Source organism: Mustelus asterias, unplaced genomic scaffold (genome assembly GCF_964213995.1).
Source record: "Mustelus asterias unplaced genomic scaffold, sMusAst1.hap1.1 HAP1_SCAFFOLD_1506, whole genome shotgun sequence".
NCBI classification, from domain to species: Eukaryota; Metazoa; Chordata; class Chondrichthyes; order Carcharhiniformes; family Triakidae; genus Mustelus; species Mustelus asterias.
Window position 1 is genome coordinate 54,986 of NW_027591451.1, and position 14,690 is coordinate 69,675.

At 49.6% G+C, this 14,690-nt stretch overlaps 1 protein-coding gene across 1 annotated transcript in view; it reads right to left on the reverse strand.

The window, feature by feature from the left end:
- LOC144488386 (estrogen receptor beta-like) overlaps positions 1–14,053 on the reverse strand; it is a gene marked incomplete at its 3' end in the record, with an annotated part of 66,848 nt that extends 52,795 nt beyond the window's left edge. The window contains exons 1-2 of the mRNA XM_078206453.1: positions 13,753–14,053; positions 9,355–9,493 (exon numbers count right to left, since the gene is read on the reverse strand). Of these exons, the coding sequence (XP_078062579.1) occupies positions 9,355–9,493; positions 13,753–13,966 (353 nt within the window). The remainder of the gene's footprint in view (positions 1–9,354; positions 9,494–13,752) is intronic.
- Between the last annotated feature and the right edge of the window lie 637 nt (positions 14,054–14,690).

Sequence of the window (14,690 nt, forward strand, 5' to 3'; positions counted from 1 at the left end):
CTATCCCTTTAATATCTTGAAAAATTTGTTCAAATCACCCCTTAACCTTTAAAATTCTCGAGAATTAACCCCTCGTGGGTGTAATCACTCCTTATAATTTAACGTGAGTGCATTACTCACTCCAGTAAATCCACGCCAGGCTCCCGCTGAGGCCGATGGCTGGAATTTTACTGTCCCGCCCACCACGGGAATCGGAGTGAGTGGAGGATGGACAATGGGAAGGTCCGTTCACCTCGGGCGGGATTTTCTGGTTTTGGGACAAGCAAAGCTGTAAAACCCCGCCCGATATCTCCATCCTGGGGTGATCTGTTCACAGTGACTCCATGTTAGACTAACCAGGGCTGACGTTCGCCACCTTATATTCTCTGGATATAGAGGTCAGCATTTCAGAGTTGGGTTACTTTCCTTTTGCTTTGACTCTGATACGTTTCTCTGCTGAGAATGTCAACCTGGACGATTCCAGCTGTCTTCTCTCTTTCCAGATGTTACTGATCCTGTCGAGTGTTCCCCACACTCACTGGATTTTATACTTTTCGAATTGCTGCTTTTGTCATCTCTTTCTGATCTTGGGCCATTTCTGTCTCTCACTTTTCCTTGCAATATTTTCACAGGAGAAAGAGTTTGCAGGGCCAACTGGGGGAACGGGAGTATTTGATTCCTGATCGGTAAGGGAATTAAGGGTTATGGGGATCAGGCGGGTAAGTGGTACTGACCCACGTCAGATCAGCCATGATCTTGTTGAATGGCGGGGCAGGCTCGAGGGGCTAGATGGCCTACTCCTGCTCCTATTTCTTATGTTCTTATGTTCTTATAACTCTGCCAAAGAGTTAGCATGGACACAAAGGGCTGAATGGCCTCCCTGTGCTGAAGGATTCTATAGTCAGATGGAGGAAGATGGGCCACAATTGGAGAAGGGTGAGGGGACTATTCACATGAAAACGCACACTGATGTGTAACAAATGTAGAGAGAGATGGGGTGGAGATCAGTAAATATCCATGAATGCGGTTCAATAATGGCTGCAGTCTGGGGTTCATTAATACATCGTGTGTTGTTGTTGCACACATCCTGGGCACAGGGATCATTAGTGAATGCTCCCACCCCAGTGTGTGTCAGATGAATTCCCATCTTGACTTTGAGGTTAGGTCTGAGCCACATGGGGCCTGTGTGACTGCAGAGACAAGATGGAGCCCTCTCATTACAGATTATTACACTGACCTCAGTATGGTGGGAAGGATCCAAAACTACAGCCCACGAAGTTAGCCACGAATAAATCTAACTCACAGGAGTGTGATGGAATACTCCCCACTTGCCTGGATGGGTGCAGCTCCAACAACACTCATGAAACTCAACACCATCCAGGACAAAGCAGCCCTGCTTGATTGGCACCACATCCACAAACATCCACTCCCTCCACCACCGACACTCAGTAGCAGCAGTGTGTACTATCTACAAGATGCACTGCAGCAATTCACCAAAGATCCTTAGGCAGCACTTTCCAAACCCACAACCACTTCCATCTAGAAGGACAAGGGGGGTAGCAGATACATAGGAACACCACCACCTGCAAGTTCCCCTCCAATTCACTCACCATCCTGACTTGGAAATATATCAGCTGTTCCTTCAGTGTCACTGGATCAAAATCCTGGAACTCCACCCCCTAACAGCACTGTGGGTGTACATACTGCACATGGGCTGCAGTGGTTCAAGAAAGCAGCTCACCACCACTTTCTCATTAAGTTGATCTTTCTCTACACCCTAGCTATGACTGTAACACACTCTCCCCTTCTCTATGAACAGTATGCTTTGTATAGCGCGCAAGAAACAATACTTTTCACTGTATACTAATACATGTGAAAATAATAAATCAAATCAAATCAAAGACAATTAGGGGGTGGGTGGTTAAAATGCTGCCCTAACCAATGACACCCATATCACATGAAAGAAAATAATTTTTAAAAATGGAAAAGGAGCGTGGGGGAGGGACTGGAGAGGGATAGAGAAGGTATGTGTGTGTGAGTGTGTGTGTGTGTGTGTGAGAGAGTGTGTGTCTGTGTGTGTGAGAGAGTGTGTGTGAGTGTGTGTGAAGGTGGGTGTGGGTGTGTGTGTGTCTGTGTGAGTGTGTGTGAAGGTGGGTGTGGGTGTGTGTGTGTCTGTGTGTGTGTGTGTGTCTGTGTGTGTGTGTGTGAAGGTGGGTGTGGGGGTGTGTGTGTCTGTGTGTGTGAGTGTGTGTGAGTGTGTGTGAGTGTGTGTGAAGGTGGGTGTGGGTGTGTGTGTGAGTGTGGGGGTGTGGGTGTGTGTGTGGGTGTGTGAGTGTGGGTGTGTGTGTGTGTGTGTGTGAGTGTGTGGGGGGGTGTGGGTGTGTGTGTGAGTGTGGGGGTGTGGGTGTGTGTGTGAGTGTGGGGGTGTGGGTGTGTGTGTGAGTGTGTGGGGGGGGTGTGGGTGTGTGTGTGAGAGAGTGTGTGAGTGTGTGTGAAGGTGGGTGTGTGTGTGAGTGTGGGTGGGTGTGTGTGTGTGTGAGCGTGTGGGGGGGGTGTGGGTGTGTGTGTGGGTGTGTGTGTGAGAGAGTGTGTGTGAAGGTGGGTGTGAGTGTGGGTGTATGTGTGGGTGTGTGTGAGTGTGTGAGAGAGTGTGTGAGAGAGTGTGTGAGAGAGTGTGTGAGTGTGTTTGAAGGTGGGTGTGGGTGTGGGTGGGGGGGTGTGTGGGTGTGGGTGTGTGTGAGTGTGGGTGTGTGTGTGTGTGGAGGGTATGTGTGTGTGTGTGGGGGTGTGTGAGTGTGGGGGTGTCTGAGTGTGGGGGTGTGGGTGTGTGAGTGTGGAGGGTGTGTGGGTGTGTGGGGGGGGTGTGGGTGTGTGTGTGGGTGGATACGTTGTTGAAGGTTTACAATGGCGACTGAGGGAGGCTGAGTGGGGAGGGAGATTCAGGCTGAGCTGTGCTGAGATTGACAGATTACCACATCAGGGACAAGAGTTTTAAACCCTCGCTGTTCAGAGGATTTTATTAATCTCAGATGCTGTCTAGCCCAACTGCCAGTTACAGCTGCCAACATCCCTGTAAGTGATAAAAAGTAAATTATTTGATTTTTTATTACAAGCTGTTTAAATTTATCTGTCTAATTTTAAATTATGATCTTACATTTGATTTTTATTCCCCTCTTAAATGAGCCATTTTATTCCATCCAATGTTGCTCTCTCTCTCTCTCCTGCTCTCTCAGGCCTAAGATTAAAAATGGCCGTCCGTCATCCTCCTGCTCCATTGGAATCTCCCCCATTACCCCCTTTCTGGCCGGGCTCAGGTAGCCCAGTCAGTTTAATCTCCCAAAGTCTCCCTTCCCCCTTGTGGCACAGTGGTTAGCACTGCTGCCTCACAGCGCCAGGGACCTGGGTTCAATTCCTGGTTTAGGTCACTGTCTGTGTGGAGTTTGCACTTTCTCCCCATGTCTGTGTGGGTTTTCTCTGGGTGCTCCGGTTTCCTCCCACAGTCCAAAAGATTGGATTTATTATTGTCACATGTATTAACATACAGTGAAAAGCACTCTCTTCAAAGCATACTGTTTATAGAGAAGGAAACGAGAGAGTGCAGAATGTAGTGTTACAGTCATAGCTAGGGTGTAGAGAAAGATCAACTTGATGCGAGGTAGGTCCATTCAAAAGTCTGACAGCAGCAGGGAAGAAGCTGTTCTTGAGTCGGTTGATATATTACTTCATACTGAAATACGTGCTGGTTATGTGGATTGGCCATGCTAAATTCTCCCTCAGTGTGCCCAGACAGGCGCTGGAGTGTGGCAACTAGGGGATTTTCACAGTAACTTCATTGCAGTGTTAATGTAAACTACTTGTGATTAATAAATAAACTTTAAACTTCACTGACAGGAAGCAGCAGGGGAGGGGACGCCTGGAACTCTCTCCACAAAATGTCCTGGATGCTGCAAGTCAGTTGGAAATTCGGAATGATGTTCAGTTGATGAAGAGTAACAAGGAATAAACAGGTAAGAAAGGCATAGACCATTCAGCCCCTCGAGCCTGCTCTGCCATTCACCTTCCTATCCCATCCCCACGTCCTTTAATTCCCAAAGTATCCAAAAGTCCATCGATCTCAGTCATGAATAAACTGACCAAGCATCCACAACCCTCCACTAGAGAATTCCAAAAAAAAATCACAGTCCTTTGTGTGAAGAACTTTCTTCTCATAAGACCATAAGACACTGGAGCAGAATTAGGCCACTCGGCCCATCGAGTCTGCTCCGCCATTCAATCATAGCTGATATTTTTCTCATCCCCATTCTCCTGCCTTTTCCTCATAACCCCTGATCCCATTATTTCTCAAGAATCTATCTATCTCTGTCTTAAAGACATTCAATGACCTGGCTTCCACAGCCTTCTGTGGCAAAGAGTTCCACAGATTCACCACTCTCTGGCTGAAGTAATTCCTCCTCATCTCTGTTTTAAAGGATCGTTCCTTTAGCCTGAGGTTGTGCCTCTGGTTCTAGTTTTTCCCACTAGTGGAAACATCCTCTCCACATCTACTCTATCCAGGCCTCGCAGTATCCTGTAAGTTTCAATAAGATCCCCATTCATCCTTCTGAACTCCAACAAGTACAGACCCAGAGTCCTCAACCGTTCCTCATATCACAAGCTCTTCATTCCAGGGATCATTCTTGTGAACCTCCTCTGGACCCTTTCCAAGGCCGGTACATCCTTCCTTAGATACGGGACCCAAAACTGCTCACAATACTCCAAATGGGGTCTAACCGGAGCCTTATACAGCCTCAGAAGTGCATCCCTGCTCTGGTATTCTAGCCCTTTTGACATGAATGCTAACATTGCATTTGCCTTCCTAATTGCCGACAGAACTTGCACGTTAACCTTAAGAGAATCTTGAACAATGACTCCCAAGTCCCTTTGTGTTTCTAATTTCCTAAGCATTTTCCCATTTAGAAAATAGTCTATGCCTCCATTCCTCCTTCCAAAGTGCAGAACCTCACACTTTTCCACGTTGTATTCCATCTGCCGCTTCTTTGCCCGCTCTCCTAACCTGTCCAAGTCCTTCTGCAGCCTCCCTGCCTCCTCAATACTACCTGTCCCTCATGTCAGTCCTAAAGGGCCAACCCCTTATCCTGAGAATCTGATCCCAAATTTGTGAACCCCCGCTGTGCAGGATTTATCCTGTTAATCCCTCAAAGATGTGGAGGGAAGGGGGATCAATGAGGTTGAGGTACTGACGTGCTATGATCGAACTCAAAGGGAGATCAAGCTGGAAGGGCTGAATGGCCTCCTGTTCCCAGGGTCTCTTTTGAACAGACAAAATACATGCCAGCAGTTGTCGCCCTCACCGGGCAACGAGCCAGGGACACGCAGGACGAGGCAATAAAGAATCGGCCGAGGAGAGGAGATTGGTTCTTGATTTCCTGCCTCAGGCCGGGTACCACCAGGTAATCTGCAGGGGTTTTCTTATGAGGAGAGTTTGAATAGGTTGGGCCTGAACTCATTGGAGTTTAGAAGAATGAGAGGTGATCTTGTTGAGACACATAGAATTCTCGGGGGCTTGTCAGGGTGGATGCCGAGAGGCTGTTTCCCCTTGTGGGAGAGTCGAGGACCAGAGGGCAGAGTCTCAGAGTGAGGGAGTTGGCCATTAAGATGGAGATGAGGAGGAATTGTGGTTGCAGGGTGACCGGGACTGGGAACTGAATATACAGGGTTATCAGGCATTTAGGAAGGATAGACAGGTAGAAAAAGGAGGTGGGGTAGCTTTGTTAATAAAGGATAATATCAGGACGGCAGTGAGAGACGACATAGGCTCTAAGGAGCAAAACGTGGAATCGTTGTGGGTGGAGATAAGGAATAGTAGGGGGAGAAAGACACTGGTAGGCGTGGTCTATAGGCCCCCAAATACTAACTTAGAGGTGGGGAGGGCTATAAACAAGCAAATAATGGATGCGTGCAAAAGTGGAACGGCAATAATCATGGGGGATTTTAACCTACATATTGATTGGTCGACTCAAATTGGACGTGGAGGGCTTGAGGAAGAGTTCTTGGAATGCTGTCGGAATTGTTTCATTGAACAGTATGTTACAGAACCTACGAGAGAGCGAGCTATCTTGGATCTGGTTCTGTGCAATGAGACAGGTAGGATTAAGGATCTTCTTGTGAAGGATCCTCTTGGGATGAGTGATCATAATATGGTGGAATTTCTGATACAGATGGAGGGTGAGAAAGTAGGGTCCCAAACCAGTGTCCTCTGCTTGAACAGAGGGGAGTACGATAGGATGAGGGTGGAATTGGCTAATGTAGACTGGGCGAGCAGACTGGTAGGTAGGACAGCTGAGGAACAGTGGAGGATTTTTAAGGAGATTTTTTTAAGTACTCAGCAAACATATATTCCGGTGATAAAGAAGGACTGTAAGAAAAAGGATAACCGGACGTGGATAACGAAGGGAATAAAGGAGAGTATTAAAATAAAATCAGATGCGTACAGAGTGGCCAAAAATAGTGGAGAATTAGTGGATTGGGAAAGCTTTAAAGAAAAACAAAGAACGACTAAGAAAGCGATTAAGAAAGAAAAGATAGATTATGAAACTAAACTAGCTCAAAATATAAAAAATGATAGTAAAAGTTTTTACAAGTATATAAAAAGGAATAGAGTGGCTAGAGTGAATGTTGGACCCTTGGAAGATGAGAGGGGGGATTTAATAGTGGAAAACGAGGAAATGGCTGAGACTTTAAATAAGTTCTTTGTGTCGGTCTTCACGGTGGAAGACACAAATAGTTTGCCGAATATTAGAGATCGAGAGTTGGTGGGAGGGGAGGTCCTTAATACGATTACTGTTACTAAGGAGGTGGTGCTTGGTAGACTAATAGGACTGAAGGTAGACAAGTCCCCGGGCCCGGATGGAATGCATCCCAGGGTACTGAAAGAAATGGCTGAGGTAATAGCAGATGCGTTAGTAGTAATTTATCAAAATTCGCTGGACTCTGGGGTAGTGCCGGCTGACTGGAAAACAGCTACTGTTACGCCGCTGTTTAAAAAAGGAAGTAGACAAAAGGCGGGTAACTACAGGCCGGTTAGCTTAACGTCCGTAGTTGGGAAGATGCTAGAGTCCATTATTAAAGAGGAAATAACAGAGCACCTGAATAAGAATGGTTCGATCAAGCAGACGCAGCATGGATTCATGAAGGGAAAGTCGTGTTTGACGAATCTACTGGACTTTTATGAAGATGTCACTAGTGCGGTTGACAGAGGGGAACCGGTGGATGTGGTGTTTTTAGATTTCCAGAAGGCGTTCGATAAGGTGCCTCACAAAAGGTCGCTGCAGAAGATTGGGGTACACGGAGTTAGGGGTAAGGTGTTGGCGTGGATTGGGGATTGGCTATCTAACAGGAAGCAGAGAGTTGGGATAAATGGGTGCTTTTCTGGTTGGCAGTTGGTGACCAGTGGCGTGCCGCAGGGATCGGTGCTGGGGCCTCAATTGTTTACCATTTACATAGATGATCTGGAGGAGGGGACTGAATCTAGGGTATTCAAGTTTGCTGATGACACGAAGGTGAGTGGGAAAGCGAATTGCGTGGAGGACGCGGAAAGTCTGCAGAGAGATTTGGATAGGCTGAGCGAGTGGGCGAGGATCTGGCGGATGGAATATAACGTTAGCAAATGTGAGGTTATCCACTTTGGAAGAAATAATAGTAAATTGGAATATTATTTAAATGGAGAAAAATTACATCGTGCGACTGTGCAGAGGGACCTGGGGGTCCTTGTGCACGAATCGCAAAAACTCAGTCTGCAGGTGCAGCAGGTGATCAAGAAGGCGAATGGAATGTTGGCCTTTATCGCGAGGGGGATAGAATATAAAAGCAGGGAGGTCTTGCTGCAACTGTACAAGGTACTGGTGAGGCCGCAACTGGAGTACTGTGTGCAGTTTTGGTCCCCTTATTTGCGAAAGGATATATTGGCCTTGGAGGGAGTGCAGAGAAGGTTCACCAGGTTGATACCGGAGATGAGGGATGTAGCTTATGAGGAGAGATTAAACAGATTGGGTCTGTACTCGTTGGAGTTTAGAAGGATGAGGGGTGATCTTATAGAGATATATAAGATAATGAAAGGGCTGGATAGGGTAGAGGTGGAGAGATTCTTTCCACTTAGAAGGGAAACCAGAACTAGAGGGCACAGCCTCAAAATAAGGGGGGGCCGGTTCAGAACAGAGTTGAGGGGGAACTTCTTCTCTCAGAGGGTAGTGAATCTCTGGAATTCTCTGCCCGTTGAAGTGGTGGAGGCTTCCTCGTTGAATATGTTTAAATCACGGGTAGATAGTTTTCTGATCGATAAGGGAATTAGGGGTTATGGGGAGCAGGCGGGTAAGTGGAACTGATTCGCTTCAGATCAGCCATGACCTTGTTGAATGGCGGGGCAGGCTCGAAGGGCCAGATGGCCTACTCCTGCTCCTATTTCTTATGTTCTTATGAATTTCTTCTCTCAGAGGGTAATGAACCTGTGGAATTCTTTACCGCAGAGGGCTGTAGAGGCTGGGTCGTTTAGTATGTTTAAGGCTGAGATAGACAGATTTTTAATCAGTAAGGAAATCGAAGGATACGGGGATAAGGAGGAAAGTGGAGTTGAGGATATAATATCAGATCAGTCATGACCTCATTGAATGGCAGAGCAGACTCGATGGGCTGAATGGCCTGCTCTGCTCCTACAGTTTCTGGCCTCATAGTCTGTACTTCACTTGCTGAAAACACTGTGACCAGTGTTTAACAATGCTCTGGAAATGTGCTTACGTTCTCACCTATCGTGCTCTGGGTTCATCATCCCAGATATCTAAAATCGACTGGAAGAGGCTGGCAAAGTGATTGGATTGGGATGGAGTACATTCAGCCTGACACAGATTCAAACACATAACTCCGGGGCAATGTCAGAGGCGGCGGGGGTCAGAGGTGGCGGGGGTCAGAGGCGGTGGGGGTCAGAGGCGGCGGGGGTCAGAGGCGGCGGGGGTCAGAGGCGGCGGGGGTCAGAGGTGGCGGGGGTCAGAGGCGGCGGGGGTCAGAGGCGGCGGGGGTCAGAGGCGGCGGGGGTCAGAGGCGGCGGGGGTCAGAGGCGGCGGGGGTCAGAGGCGGCGGGGGTCAGAGGCGGCGGGGGTCAGAGGCGGCAGGGGTCAGAGGCGGCGGGGGTCAGAGGCGGCGGGGGTCAGAGGCGGCGGGGGTCAGAGGCGGCGGGGGTCAGAGGCGGCGGGGGTCAGAGGTGGCGGGGGTCAGAGGCGGCGGGGGTCAGAGGCGGCGGGGGTCAGAGGTGGCGAGGGTCAGAAGTGGCAGGAATCAGAGACACATCTGCAAAGCAAGGACAAAAGTAAATAACATTCCCCTCACCTGTCCAGAATGAGATCCGGTGCAAAGAGCAGTTTCCCAGGATATTCAATCGACCTCCACATCAAACCCACCATTAAAACTTCCAACCAGCAACACTCCAGGAGCTGCACTTGGTCATGGAGATCCAAGTCAAGGAAACCTGCCAACATTAACGCAGCATCAGGCATTCATCACATCACTTTGAAGGTGGATACCATGGTGACACGGGATTAGATACAGAGTAAAACTCCCTCTACACTGTCCCCATCAAACACTGTAAGAAGTCCAACAGATTTATTTGGTAGCAAAAGCCACTGGCTTTCAGAGCGCTGCTCCTTCATCAGGTGAGTGGGAGTTCTGTTCACAAACAGGGCATATAAAGACACAAACTCAATTTACAAAATAATGGTTGGAATGCGAGTCTTTACAGGTAATCAAGTCTTAAAGGTACAGACAATGTAAGTGGAGAGAGCGTTAAGCACAGGTTAAAGAGATGTGTATTGTCCCCAGACAGGACAGTTAGTGAGATTTTGCAAGCTCAGCCCACCAAAGAGGAAAGAGTCGAATTGGACTCCTCCGGAAGGCCGCTGCCCTTGACTTGCCATGTATGCCCAAGCCGTCAGGAGGTGCGTCAACACCAAATTAATCAGCCGCACTCACAAGACAGCCCCGAACATCACCCAATCACAACGCAACGCCATCCGCGCTCTCAAGACCAACCGCAACATTGTCATCAAACCAGCAGACAGAGGAAGGGCCATCGTCATACTGAACAGAACGGATTACGACAACTGAACAACGAGGAACCCCACAGACAGTTACCCGCAGATCCGACCAAAGAACACACCCGTCAACTCAACAGACTGATCAAGACCTTTGATCCGGACCTTCAGAGCACCCTCCATGCTCTCATCCCACGTACTCCCCGCGTTGGAGATCTCTACTGCCTCCCAAAGATACACAAGGCAAACACACCCGGCCGTCCCATCGTATCAGGCAATGCATACCTGTGCAAGAACCTCTCCGGCTACGTCGAGGGCATCCTGAAACCCATTGTACAAAGAAGCCCCAGCTTTTGTCGCGACACTACGGACTTCCTACAGAAACTCAGCACACATGGAGCAGTTGAACCAGGAGCACTCCTCGTCACAATGGATGTCTCGGCACTCTACACCAGCATCCTCCACGATGATGGCATTGCTGCAACTGCCTCAGTACTCAACGCCGACAACTGCCAGTCTCCAGATGCAATTTTACAACTCATCCGCTTCATCTTGGACCGCAAAGTCTTCACCTTCAACAACCAGTTCTTCATCCAGACACACGGAACAGCCATGGGGACCAAATTCGCACCTCAATATGCCAACATCTTCATGCATAGGTTCAAACAAGACCTCTTCATCGCACAGGACCTTCAACCGATGCTATACACTAGATACATCGATGACATTTTCTTCTTTTGGACTCATGGTGAACAATCACTGAAACAACTATATGATGACATCAACAAGTTCCATCCCACCATCAGACTCACCATGGACTACTCTCCGGAATCGGTTGCATTCTTGGACACACGCATCTCCATCAAGGACGGTCACCTCAGCACTTCACTGTACCGCAAGCCCACGGATAACCTCACAATGCTCCACTTCTCCAGCTTCCACCCTAAACATGTTAAAGAAGCCATCCCCTACGGACACGCCCTCAGTATACACAGGATCTGCTCGGATGGGGAGGATTGTAACCGAAACCTCCAGATGCTGAAAGATGCCCTCATAAGAACAGGATATGGCGCTCGACTCATCGATCGAAAGTTCCAACGCGCCACAGCGAAAAACCGCACCGACCTCCTCAGAAGACAAACACGGGAGACGGCGGACAGAGTACCCTTCGTCGTCCAGTACTTCCCCGGAGCGGAGAAGCTACGACATCTTCTCTGGAGCCTTCAACATGTCATTGATGAAGCCGAACATCTCGCCAAGGCCATCCCCACACCCCCACTTCTTGCCTTCAAACAACCGCACAACCTCAAACAGACCATTGTCCGCAGCAAACTACCCAGCCTTCAGGAGAACAGTGACCATGACACCACACAACCCTGCCACAGCAACCTCTGCAAGACGTGCTGGATCATCGATACGGATGCCATCATCTCACGTGAGAACACCATCCACCAGGTACATGGTACATACTCTTGCAACTTGGCCAACGTTGTCTACCTGATACGCTGCAGGAAAGGATGTCCCGAGGCATGTTACCTTGGGGAGACCATGCAGACGCTACGACAGCGGATGAATGAACACCGCTCGACAATCACCAGGCAAGACTGTTCTCTTCCTGTTGGGGAACGCTTCGACGGTCACGGGCATTCGGCTTCTGATCTTCAGGTAAGCGTTCTCCAAGGCGGCCTTCACGACACACGACAGCGCAGAGTCGCTGAGCAGAGACTGATAGCCAAGTTCCGCACACATGAGGACGGCCTCAACCGGGATCTTGGGTTCATGTCACACTATCTGTAACCCCCATGACTTGCCTGGGCTTGCAAAATGTCACTAAATGTCCTGTCTGGAGACAATACACATCTCTTTAACCTGTGCTTAACGCTCTCTCCACTCACATTGTCCGTACCTTTAAGACTTGATTACCTGTAAAGACTCGCATTCCAACCATTATTTTGTAAATTGAGTTTGTGTCTTTATATGCCCTGTTTATGAACAGAACTCCCACTCACCTGACGAAGGGGCAGCGCTCCGAAAGCTAGTGACTTTTGCTACCAAATAAACCTGTTGGACTTTAACCTGGTGTTGTGAGACTTCTTACTGTGTTTACCCCAGTCCAACGCCGGCATCTCCACATCATGCCCATCAAACACTCCCAGGACAGGGACAGCTTGGGGCTCGATACAGAGTAAAGCTCCCTCTACACTGTCCCCATCAAACACTCCCAGGACAGGTACAGCCCGGGGTTAGATACAGAGTAAAGCTCCCTCTACACTGTCCCCATCAAACACTCCCAGGACAGGTACAGCCCGGGGTTAGATACAGAGTAAAGCTCCCTCTACACTGTCCCCATCAAACACTCCCAGGACAGGGACAGCTTGGGGCTCGATACAGAGTAAAGCTCCCTCTACACTGTCCCCATCAAACACTCCCAGGACAGGTACAGCCCGGGCTTAGATACAGAGTAAAGCTCCCTCTACACTGTCCCCATCAAACACTCCCAGGACAGGTACAGCCCGGGGTTAGAAACAGAGTAAAGCTCCCTCTACACTGTCCCCATCAAACACTCCCAGGACAGGTACAGCACGGGGTTAGAAACAGAGTAAAGCTCCCTCTACACTGTCCCCATCAAACACTCCCAGGACAGGTACAGCACGGGGTTAGAAACAGAGTAAAGCTCCCTCTACACTGCCCCCATCAAACACTCCCAGGACAGGTACAGCACGGGGTTAGATACAGAGTAAAGCTCCCTCTACACTGTCCCCATCAAACACTCCCAGGACAGGTACAGCACGGGGTTAGATACAGAGTAAAGCTCCCTCGACACTGTCCCCATCAAACACTCCCAGGACAGGGACAGCTTGGGGCTCGATACAGAGTAAAGCTCCCTCTACACTGTCCCCATCAAACACTCCCAGGACAGGGACAGCTTGGGGCTCGATACAGAGTAAAGCTCCCTCTGCACTGTCCCCATCAAACACTCCCAGGACAGGTACAGCCCGGGGTTAGATACAGAGTAAAGCTCCCTCGACACTGTCCCCCATCAAACACTCTCAGGACAGGGACAGCACGGGGTTAGATACAGAGTAAAGCTCCCTCGACACTGTCCCCCATCAAACACTCTCAGGACAGGGACAGCACAGGGTTAGATACAGAGTAAAGCTCCCTCTACACTGTCCCCATCAAACACTCCCAGGACAGGTACAGCCCGGGGTTAGATACAGAGTAAAGCTCCCTCTACACTGTCCCCATCAAACACTCCCAGAACAGGTACAGCACGGGGTTAGATACAGAGTAAAGCTCCCTCTACACTGCCCCCATCAAACACTCCCAGGACAGGGACAGCTTGGGGTTAGATACAGAGTAAAGCTCCCTCGACACTGTCCCCCATCAAACACTCCCAGAACAGGTACAGCACGGGGTTAGATACAGAGTAAAGCTCCCTCTACACTGCCCCCATCAAACACTCCCAGGACAGGTACAGCACGGGGTTAGATACAGAGTAAAGCTCCCTCTACACTGTCCCCATCAAACACTCCCAGGACAGGTACAGCACGGGGTTAGATACAGAGTAAAGCTCCCTCTACACTGCTCCCATCAAACACTCCCAGGACAGGTACGGCCCGGGGTTAGATACAGAGTAAAGCTCCCTGTGCCAGTGTGAAGCTGTTCTTTATGAATGAAGAGGTAGGATGTTTACCCGGAACTTTCTTTGCCCAGGCGATCATATGAACCAGCTCCCTGTCTGCCAGGTTAGTGAGTGACATCATCATGGTTGCCTCGGTGTAGGGTTTATTGGGATGTTTGAGTGAGTAAACGTTGGGAGGTTCAGCCTCCAGTAGGGAGCTGAGTAGTTTCTCTGGGGCTCGCTGGCTCAGGCAGGTGTCACTGATGCTGCTGAGCTGACTGTCCATACTCCTCTTGCCCCGGTTACCGTGCTGGGCCTGCGGGCTGGACAGACGGTTCTGTCGGGTCAATCGATAGCTGCAGCGATCCCTCCTCGTGTCTGCATTAGAGAGAGAGAGAGAGAGAGAGAGGAACAGATGTCAATGAGTTCATTGTCCCTCACACTGGCCTTGAGCCCACTCGGCCCAGCTCCACTTACCCCTGAGGTGGAGTTGGTGTGGCAGCTCCCAAACTGGCAGCACGTTTGACAGAAACCCAGACTCTTCCTAAACCCCTTCAGAGGCCATTTAGGAGTTAACCATTTCAGTGTGAGGACTGGAGTCACATATAGCCCCGGACGGGGAAGGACAGCGACCTTCCCCACAGCCTGACTGCCTCGTGTCTCTGCATTACACCTAACTCCGTGGAAACAAGGATTCCGCTTTAACGCTCTGTTGACCATCTCCCATCTCCGGCCCTCCATAAACCGCAGCTCACCCTGAACCCTGCTGTCCATTCCCTAACTCACACCAACTCCCATCAACCCATACCCCACCCTGCTCCTTGACAGTCATTGGCTCTGAGTCCAACAACACCTTGATTTTAAATTCCTCCCTTTGGAATAATCCCCCGTGGCCTTGCCCGCTCCCTATCCCTGTAATCCCCTCCTCCAGCCTCACAACGCTCTGAGATCTCTGCCCCTCTCACTCCGGTCTCTACAGCATCCCCAATTGTAATTGCTCCATCTTTGAT